At 46.2% G+C, this 10,705-nt stretch overlaps 1 protein-coding gene across 1 annotated transcript; it reads right to left on the bottom strand.

The window, feature by feature from the left end:
- Nucleotides 1-8,910: 8,910 nt before the first annotated feature.
- On the bottom strand, nt 8,911-10,448 carry LOC308314638 (26S proteasome non-ATPase regulatory subunit 3-like; the record flags this gene model as incomplete). Its single annotated transcript, XM_080762270.1, has 1 exon — nt 8,911-10,448. The coding sequence occupies one exon, from the start codon at nt 10,446-10,448 to the stop codon at nt 8,913-8,915; it is 1,536 nt and encodes a 511-aa protein (XP_080618396.1). The 3' UTR covers nt 8,911-8,912.
- Nucleotides 10,449-10,705: the final 257 nt, after the last annotated feature.

Below are 10,705 nucleotides of genomic sequence, written 5' to 3'. Positions count from 1 at the left end.
GGTGAGAAAAGAAACCCACGGAGGGCTTATATGCGGTTCACACCAAAGACAATATACAAATAGTAATCAAACATATAGGTATGGAAAATAACCAAAACAAATACAACAACAAATACATAAATGTTATGGTCATCACAAGTGACTATGGCCAAACAAATAATATATACCGCCCACAATCCTGTGTGCTGTTTGCCACTTTCCATCATTGCCCGTCAATGCAGTAAAGGAGAAAATGTAATGAAGTAAAGTAAATAAATCAAGGCTTTACTTGTTGTTATAATCTGATCGCCCATGGCTGTGTACTGCCTGAACTGTAGCATACTTTATAGTTAGACTACGGGAGACATTGCTGCAGTTAGCGGTTATTATGTTGCTGTCACGTCATTGGGATCCAGCTCTCTATATATATTTCCTGTGTGTGTAATACACTTTGTGAACCTTTAGCGTGATACTGTCTCGTGTCCCGTTATCCCGAAACGATTGAAACACATATAAGACCGCCACTAGTCACGGTGCAACTACACTTTGCAACTGTCAATATCAGCCATGTCCACCATAGATACGGAGTCAGCCGGCCTGGGCACACTTTAGATTCCATGTGTGGACAGAAGAAGCTGCGTTTTGCGTCACTTCCGTTTTCTTAGACAGCTGGTGGATGGAAAAGAAGCTCCACAGGGGCAAGCTGCTTTTCCGGGGAATCTGGCCGGCGCAGCAACCTGCCGCGTGGGCGGAGCTTCATTTCCATCCACCAGCTGTCTAAAAAAAAAAGGAAGAGACACCGGGAGTCAGCTTCCTTTGGCCGCGCATGGAATCTTAAATGTGCCCTATGAGTGAGTGACCTTGACCTTTGATCCGAGTCGAAATTGTCTCTGTCTCTTCAGGGCAGCCAGGCAGTAATTCCAAATGCATAGTTCTATGTGGGTTTATTTATTTATTTACGTGGGTTTACGTTGGTTCATTTATTACTTCCAAATGTGGATAAGAGTTCAAGTTGTGTAGGCATGTTCACTTGGCCTAGACTCAACTCTTATTCTCAGGGCATGCTTCATCGAACCCTCCAGCAACAAACACAGATATTGTATAATATGAACATATTCTAGGCTATAGAACGTCGCAGTCCCGCCACCCCTCGAGAGAGACCCGGAAAATAATTCCCCGTTCTTTTTCCTCATAGACTTTTCAAAAAGTATTTATTTAAAGACGGTTACGCCGGACAAAGCCAACTCGAGTTGTGCATGTGTGTGTCCTCCTCACATCACCTACTCAGCTCCTGCATACCACGTTTTATAAACCCTCCTATCCACCTCCTCCCATTTAACCCTCCTATCCACCTCCTCCCCTTATACCCTCCTATAACGACCTCCCCGAGCATCCTTTAAGTTGATAAATGCTCTTTCGAATCTACAGACATGCTTGAGGAGTTTTCAAATAATTGTACTGCATCCTGGGGAGAGAGAGAGAGAGAGAGAGAGAGAGAAAGAGAGAGAGAGAGAGAGAGAGAGAGAGAGAGAGAGAGAGAGAGAGAGAGAGAGAGAGAGAGAGAGAGAGAGAGAGAGAAAGAGAGAGAGAGAGGGGCTAAATAAGGAAGGAGAGAGTGTTGATTGAGTGTAAATACTGCAGCTTTGACCTCAGGCTGAAGAAGTAAAATCCACCAGAGTTAAGTAAGCTGCACATTTTACATTCTAAGCTGCAGGCCAGAAGGCAGCGAATGAGCTCGTTAGGAATCACTGGAACTACAAACAATGAAACAAACTGAAGCAGGAAGTGGACGTTTTTTACAAAGCTTCTGGAAAATAATCCTGACAAAGCTACAGTATCTCCATCATGTTCCAGCGTTATCTACTATCTTATCCATGCCGCCGGCTGAATTAGAAAACGTGTTTATTGTAGTAATGTGCTTGTTTATAGCTCCCAGCCAAGACCCAGCCCGCAACAGCCCAGCCAATCGGGCTCAGCCTTATTGGCATGCTAGGTTGCCCGTTGGTCTGGCGAGTGGGAGCCCCGGGTTCAATCCTTTGATTGATTGATTGATAATTGTATTAGACAATTAGATGCAAACAGTACCTAGGGTACAGTCAAGCACAGCATTGGTCCAAAAGGACAGCACCGAAGAAAGACCTATCATTTCATTTGGGGGTCCTTGATGTGAAAAAGGAGGACCACTGGTCCACTGGACTAGATATATTTGGCCAAATACCTTGATGTTTAGATGTTAATAAATTAATATTGATACCATTATTGTCCAGCTCTACTAACAACTATATGTGAGAGTTCAACATTTACCTACATGCGAGAGTGGTGTGCATGCATGTGTGGGTGTGCGTGTGTGTGTAAGCCGTAACAGCTCTCAATAATGGTGCTAGGCAAAGCATACTGTAAGGCATTGTAATGTGGCGCTTTACACTGACAGAGGTTTTAATGTTATGTTCATTCAATTCAATATTATTTTAGTACCAAAATCACACGTTGCGTCAAGAAGCTATACGTATAGAGCAGGGACTTGTTTTGTGTTCTTTTTTTTTGTATTGCTAGAACATAAAAACTGGACAGGCAACCTAGTTTGCCTGTCTGATGAGTCAGCATTCCTTAGGAGAAATTCAGACAGTAAAATCAATGATCTGCAGCAGGTACGTGCACACATAGACATTAATTCAAAGGGTGCTTCGGCCCCTGCCCCTTTTACCCGTCTGTAAACCAACTGCCCTTTTACCCGTCTGTAAACCAACTGCCCTTTTACCCGTCTGTAAAACAACTGCCCTTTCACCCGTCTGTAAAACAACTGCCCTTTCACCCGTCTGTAAAACAACTGCCCTTTCACCCGTCTGTAAAACAACTGCCCTTTCACCCGTCTGTAAAACAACTGCCCTTTCACCCGTCTGTAAACAAAACTGCCCTCTCCAGACCACAAATGCAGCGTTTACTACATGGTGAATGAAATGCAAATGCCACTAACTTTCATTTCCATGCCATGCCATGCCGGAAGGAAGGCAGCGTTCAGGAGAATTGCTTTTTTTTGGCCGAAGTCTCCTGAACTTGAACGCAGCATTTTGCATTGAACACATTTGTTTGTTTAGAAATCCATGTCGTTACTACACTGCATCTCCAGTAGCTAAAGAGTGCTGCCCCCGAAAATAGCTGATCTACAAGCTCACAACGCATCGCAGCGCGACGCGTTGTGAGCTTGTAGATCAGCTATTTTAGCTATAGTTTTGTCTAAAAGTGCCCTTTTGTGGGATTTCAGCCTCTCTAACACTCTCACTGCACATGCCTGATCTGCAGTTCAGTTCAGTTCAAAAAAAAACTAATCAAATGATTCCCGAGCGCGGCACGGCTGCAGCTCACCGCTCCTTGGCTGCAGCTCACCGCTCCAAGAGAGATGGGTCAAATGCGGAGAACAAATTTCACTGTGGTAACGTCTGTGACAAATCTTACGACTTTCGACTTCAAACCACCCCCTCTCGTGTAATATTGCTTAATTCTGCACACCAACGTAATAGTAACGCAATAGTGAAAACGATCAACAATAGTACATTGTAATACCGTAGTGTGGAGTCCTACAATGCATGGAGGGAAACCGGATGTTGTTGTTCTATGTAAAAGCACGTTGAGAATAAAGACTGAGTATAGCCCCGTGCCTCGGGTAGGCCTACTTGGTTTATTACCGTCGTAAAACTGTCTTCATATATAACAACTGCTATTATTACTACTACTACTACTGACTGACTGACTTGCCCGAGAGGACACGGTGGATTCGAACCCTCACAGTGCACTTCAACAGCGGGCGAGCATCGGGCGACACATCGCCCGCTATCGGGCGAAAATATTAATTATTTGTATATTTTCGTGCGACGTTCCTCCACCCACTTTTCGACTATTGCTATTGCCGGGTCCCAGCCATAGACAAATAATTCACTTTCCCGGGAAAATTCGTCTGGCTGTCGGTCGCCTGCTGTTAAAATGCACTGTCAGACTCCGCGGGCAATAAGGTGCATTGGTTTGAGTGTTTTCTGTGGCAAAAGGTCTGCCGATAATTGGGTCAAGGCGGTTTGCGAATTCAGCAGGCAATCTGACACATAGGGTCTTTATTTTTGTTTTATCGCCGGTGGAAACAAGCAGAGGCGCTGCATGACAGAAGCAGCCTCGTTTGATGGCTGCGCTGTGTGAACTCAGCACCGTCCGCTGCCTGCTGGGAACCAGTTATAATCTATTTTGAAAATTGCACAACATGGCTATAGTTTCCACATGGAGTCAACATTGTCCGGCATTCAATCATTGTCAACGTCTAACAACACGGTTACAGTATGAAAGGGTACCCTTGGTGGGGTTCCAGCTCAGCTCAAGTGACCAAATACGACGGCTAAAGAATATGGAAACATACATAGGTCTGTGAGGGGAACACAATGCAGGTCAGGGCTGAGGGAATCTCACAAGCAAACACATTTCAGCACAGGAGTTTTAGCACCATAGAAAGCTCCTTATTTTTTTTTTCAATCAAATTTCAATTATGTCAGCTAAACACCAGTAAGACGCCTGAGGGCGAGAAGTGCGAGGTCGCGTGCACGGTCGTTCCTGCAGCATCGCAGGCGTGCATTATTGACGTTATAAACCAGCTCAGTGGCCTTGTGGTTATAGAGTGTCCGCCCTGAAACTGGGAGGGTCGGGGTTCGATCCCCCGGGCCGGGTCACATACCAAAGACTGTAAAAATGGGACCCAATGCCTCCCTGCTTGGCACTCAGCATCGAAGGGTTGGATTGGGGGGGGGGGGGGGGGGGAATCAACTAATCAAATGATTCCCGAGCGCGGCACGGCTGCAGCTCAGCGCTCCTTGGCTGCGGCTCACCGCTCCAAGAGATATGGGTCAAATGCAGAGAACAAATTTCACTGCGGTAACGTGTGTGACAAATCGTACGACTTTCGACTTCAAACCACCCCCTCTCAGGTCGCATTCTCACCAGAGAGCTTTGCTGCGATTAAAACGAATCCTGCTGCGCATTTTCAGAAAGTGCGCTTCGTTTGGCAGGTGTGAAGGCTCTTTCGAATCCTAATGCGCAACAAAGAACCGCATTTTACTCCGAGCAAAAACGGGGGTTTCGCTTCGCTTCCAATCGCGCTTGACTACGATTCGGTGCAGGTGTGAATGCAATCCGCAGCAAATACAGGAAATGAAGCAAACATACGTCAGGCGGGTGAGGAGCTGAACACAGTTGGAGACGGAGAAGGCATATTTTACGCAGCGCAAAGATGTCCCGTTACCGTGGATAGACGTGGTCGAATGAGGAGAGTGGAGACTGAAGCCCTGATCGAAATGAGGACGAGTACATTAATCAATTGCTTAAGAAAACACAAACACTGCAGTGCAGTGTAATAGTATTATAGCCTACAGAATATTCTGTCTGTCTGTGCGTGCCGTAAACATGGAGTGCTGTCACTGCGTGGGGACTAGTGGGGAGTAGGAACTTTCATCTCGATAAACTTGTAAACATTTTGCGCTGCTGTCTGTTATATCAGTGCGCTCAGCGCTGTGCCTCCATGCCCAAAAGAACAGTGCGTGCGTGGCTGCGTGCTTATAGTGAGAGAGCGAGAGAGGGGGGGGCAGTCCCAGACCGTCGGCACGACACATAATGCACGTTATGAGTATAATTATCACCATAGATTTATCATTTCACTGTGTAGGCTAGTTTATGAATGTAACACATTGATAAAGGTCCCCCCTGCTGCGTTTCCAATTGCTGCGGATCATGACAGTGTGAAGGCAAACCGTAGCCAATTAAATATGCAAGAATCCCATTTCTCCTCCCATACGCATTCGAGTCTACCGAAGTATTAGGTGAGAATGCGACCTCAGTGTAATATTGCTTCATTCTGCACACCAACATAATAGTAACGCAATAGTGAAAACAATCAACAATAGTACATTTATGGGACATAAATGCGCTAAGGGAACAGGGCAGAGCGAAGCGCTGAGGGGACATCCATCCATTCATACACCACTTTGGTAACAAAGAACACAGAAGACTACTATTGCTACGGTATATCTACATTCATATTCCCTGGGTGGTGCTCAGTATGAGTCACCCCCTTGGCCTTTTCCTCTAGTCTTCCTCTATCTTATAGTGCAAGATGTCCAATAATCATTTGCACAGTATATAGAAAAACTAATGGGCAGATTGCCATGAAACTTGCTACACACGGACATTGACATATTCCTCATTTGGAGGTTGAGGTCCATAAATGAAAAGTGGTGCCAACACATCAATCATTCAAACAGCAGTCTGTCTACACAACTGCACCACCACTGAATAAAGATATACCCCCCTTCCCTCCTGTACTGTATGCCCAAAACGTAGAGTAAGAGGCCTCTCATCATCACTCATGTGGGGCAGCACGGCAAAAAACCCATAACGACAAATATGATAGTGGAACACTCAAATAGTGAGTCTCTCTCTCTCTCTCTCTCTCTCTCTCTCTCTCTCTCTCTCTCTCTCTCTCTCTCTCTCTCTCTCTCTCTCTCTCTCTCTCTCTCTCTCTCTCTCTCTCTCTCTCTCTCTCTCTCTCTCTCTCTCTCTCTCTCTCTCTCGTTGCTGAATATGGTGGTGAGATATTTTTGCATTACAGGGAGGACAAATAAGTTTAGCGTCACTCGATGTCAGCCCGGGTCTTAATGGGTTCTGTGCAGGAAAGCACACAATCTTTCTATTCTCTATACGAATGTGAAAAATGAGGGCATACATTGCTGAGGAAGTGCTTTTCATATGGGCCTCATGCAATAAAATTCTCTTAAATTACAGCCTATAATATATTTGTCTATTAAGACAAAACAAATCTTAACATCCAAATCAAAATAGCATTGGACAAACAGCATTTCGGATTAATTTTCTTTCTCTCAGTTAAGAATGCTCTTAGCCTGAGCTAACGTGTTAGGTTTCTGGTCTAGAGCTTCTAATATATTATTTATGCCCCAAAATCTATGAATCACACACCATTAAGGCAACCGGCCGGTTCCACACGCTGCACAAGGTGCCCTTTTTCCCCTTGAGCACCTGCCCCTCTAAATGTCTGTGCACGCCACTGTCGCTTACGGGATGGAATGTGATATCAGTATGATGATGAGATCGCCTTTAACCTGGTACCTTTAACATGGTAAATTATAAATTGTCCAAATTTTAGTAGTCTTTTAACCCATTCTGACCTGAGATCAGATTCATACGAGGTTTCCACTGGACACACACTGGTCTGATTAACCCATTCTGACCTGAGATCAGATTCTAAAAATGTCAGTCGCTATTCGATTTTTCAAAAATAGCAGACCTACAAGCTCGTAGCGCGCCACTCGGTGGCGCGCTATGAGCTTGTAGATCTGCTATTTTTCAATAGCTAAAGCATAACATGATGCTAACACCAAAATGGGTTCCCGGTCAGAATGGGTTAAAGTAATGTAAATCATTTGTCTTACCCTTTTGTAAAGAGATACTTTTAAACTTGTCAAACAGAAATTAAGGCAATACTGCAGTGTGAATGTGTTCCTTTCCCACTTCAAACAGAAGCAGTTCAACCTACTATTCACAATGAGCCAGATTTTAACCACGACTAACAGTATTGCATACATAAATAAAATGTAAAAACAAACAATATCACCGACCATTGGCATCTTTGGAGGTAGAACCCAGGAGTAGTCTTTGCTGTTTGCATCTGGTGTTTGTTTAAGGTGCTCCTAATCAGATAACGAGCAGCCATCTTGCTGCTGCACTCTGGGAGATGTAGTTTTTTTTGAGGTCTGGGATGTCATGCTGACCATATTTTTGGTCCATTCCTGCGTTTTGAAACAATCAAGACAAGAGGTGATCAATAAATACATGTAATCAATCATGCTGGCACAAACATGTGGGTTTAAAAGTGTATTGATATTGATTGCCAACCAGCACTGCCCGGGAAAACATAATTACGCTTTTAACGTGACGGTACACATATTAACCAGTTGACAGCTTGTTTAATATTATTGTATTGGTCAAAAGATCAATTGCCTTCTGTCTGTTAATAAAGTACTGTATTTGAAGGCCCTATAGTAAAAGATAATACTGGTTCTGTTCAGAATGTATTTTTAAGGTGAAAGAAAGAAAGACATCATAGACTGGCCATTTGAGGATGGCAGTGGATTTGGCCTAAATATGGAGTCATGCATCATAGATGTAATTATGTCATGGAGTAGACGACCGGCACCAGACTGGTCACATGAACTCCAAGATTACATCGTTTATTTAAACCTATCTTTGTGTGTGCGTGTGTGTGTGTGTGTGTGTGCGCGTGCGTGTGTACATGCAATGTTCTGTTTGTTTTCTTTTCTTTTAGTGGGCTCGCTGTATATAAAAAAAAAGATGCAAATTTTTCAAAAATAGCAGACCTACAAGTGGCGCGCTATGAGCTTGTAGATCTGCTATTTTTCAATAGCTAAATTATAACATAATGTATGTAACCACCAAAAGGGGTTCCCGCCGAGAATGGGTTAAGACATTTTGTTTGCTTTGTGCACGGTGCGCATGGAGACACCAAGGTAGAAAGGGATTCAAGGCCAAAGAAAATTCACCTCAGAAGAGAGGGGACATTGAGGTGTAGGACATTGAGGTGTAGGTCATTGAGGTGTAGGACATTGAGGTGTAGGACAAGACAAGCTCTAACTGTGTGTTTTAACAGCAGGCGATAAGATAGCCAAATGAATTTCCCGGAAGGGCATTCATTATTTGTCAATGGGACCCGGCGACTATACCGCCGATAGCACGCGGTAGTCGGCTGATAGTCCGTTAAGGAACGACAGGAACGTTGCCTCGATAGCGGGCGAATTTAGGGCGATGTGTCGCCCCCCGATGCTCGCCCACTGTTAAAATGCACTGTAAGAAAGAAAAGCATCAAGAGTGCATCATGGGAAACTATCGTCGTCTTCTTCGGCCATCTCCTTGGCAAACTCCAGGTCCTGCTGCTCCCGCTCGCGACATTCCTCTGCCGACTCCAGGTCCTTGTTGTAAGCCTTGGGAGGGAACCTCATGGCTTTGACGGACATGTTGTAGATGTCCAAACACAAAGAGATCCTCTGATGGAACGCCATCTGAGGTTCCCGGGTCCCGTAGATGTCCACGGCCTCTTTTGACTGGACGAAGCCCTTCTCGTGGTTTATGGTGGCGTCTATCACTCCGTCGTGGATGGCCTTGGCCACGATGTACTCCGCGTCCTTCGGGCTGTCCAGGTGTAGTTTGAGAGCAATGTCCGCCAGGGAGATCTTGGAGTAGGACAGGCTGATCATACGCACGCCGGTCTTGATGACGTTGTGTCTCAGTCGGATTATCAGCGTGTAGGTTCTGTCCGCCTGGAACTTCTCCAGGAACTGCTCCAGGACCTGACTGAACTTGGCCAGGTTCCCGGTTCTCATGACCTGCGTGAGGAGGAAGTAAGGCACGAGGGACCTTTTGAGCGACGGCTGTCTGAACTGCAGTCTCTCGGGGATCTCCCCCAACAACAACTCCACCACTATCAGTAACTTGTGGACGGTCTGTTTGAAGCCCACGGCGCTGTGCTGAGGGGCCTTCCTCAGAGCATTGATCAGAGTCGTCCTCGCGTCGGAATACTTCAGCTGGATGGCCTTGATGCGACCCGTGTAGTACAGGTATCTGGCCCATTCGTTGTTGTTGGCCAGCTCGGGGAACACAAAGTTGGACGCCAGTCTCTCCGCCTGGTCGTACAGGTTAAACTGGAGGTAGTTCCTGAGCAGCAGATTCAACAGGACGGCCTGACCGTCGGTGTCGTGGCGCAGCGCTGCCGTGCGCAGACGCGTGTTGAGGAAGCTGCGGATGGCGCTCGACTGGTCGAGGAACTCGTAGACCCGTGCGTGGTAGTAATAACACTTGGCGGAGATCAGGTCCATAGCCCGGCGGTTCTGCGCCCCGATCTTCTGCATGAGGTCTTCTGAAAGCTTCTGGGCCTCAGAGTATCTCTTGCTGCTGGTGAGGTAGACGACCACTAGAAGCTGTAGATAGGCCTCCACCTCAGGCAGGAGAGGAACGGAAGCTGCTTTCCCCGTCCTGGGACAGAACTGGACTCTCTGGCTCTCAGCCGTCTCCATGGGCTCTCCCAGGAAACCCAGCAGGCAGTCCCTGGCCGCGGCGTTGCTGGTGTAGAAGCCGGACACGGCCTTGTGCAGAACGTTGGCGTTGAGGCGGCGGCAGGTGGAGGGCAGCGCGCGCAGCGCTCGGAGAACGAAGCGAGGCTCCTTTCCCGACACGGCCTTCTCGATCTGCTTCACGTTCTCGTGGATGTCTTCCAGGGTCAGAGCGTCAGGCTCCTTGGGGGCTTTGGCCATGTTGTCTGACATCTCTGTGTCCTGGGGGCGGAGGCTTGAATCTTCTTTATCCTTGTCAGCTTTTGAGTCCTTGGGTTTCTCCCGTCGTTTTGACAGGGTCATTTTTTCTCCTCCCTGTCTCTCTGTAACTCTGTCTCTATATTTCCGACTATTCGTATCTCAGTGTCATCCTGTGACTACCAGCAGAATATTGGTATTGAGATCACTTGTTAATAATGGTTGTAATATCTTATAAAGAATGTAGGCTGGTCTGACATCACACAGAACACAAACGGTTGCATACATACCTAGCAATGCCGATTTGTACAGGCGTTACAGAGCCCATGCAGAGCCCATTACACAGGTTGAATGTTTGTCTT

Source organism: Protomyctophum bolini (genome assembly GCF_963924005.1).
Source record: "Protomyctophum bolini genome assembly, chromosome: 4".
NCBI lineage: Eukaryota > Metazoa > Chordata > Actinopteri > Myctophiformes > Myctophidae > Protomyctophum > Protomyctophum bolini.
This window is presented reverse-complemented; position numbering and strand designations above follow the sequence as displayed.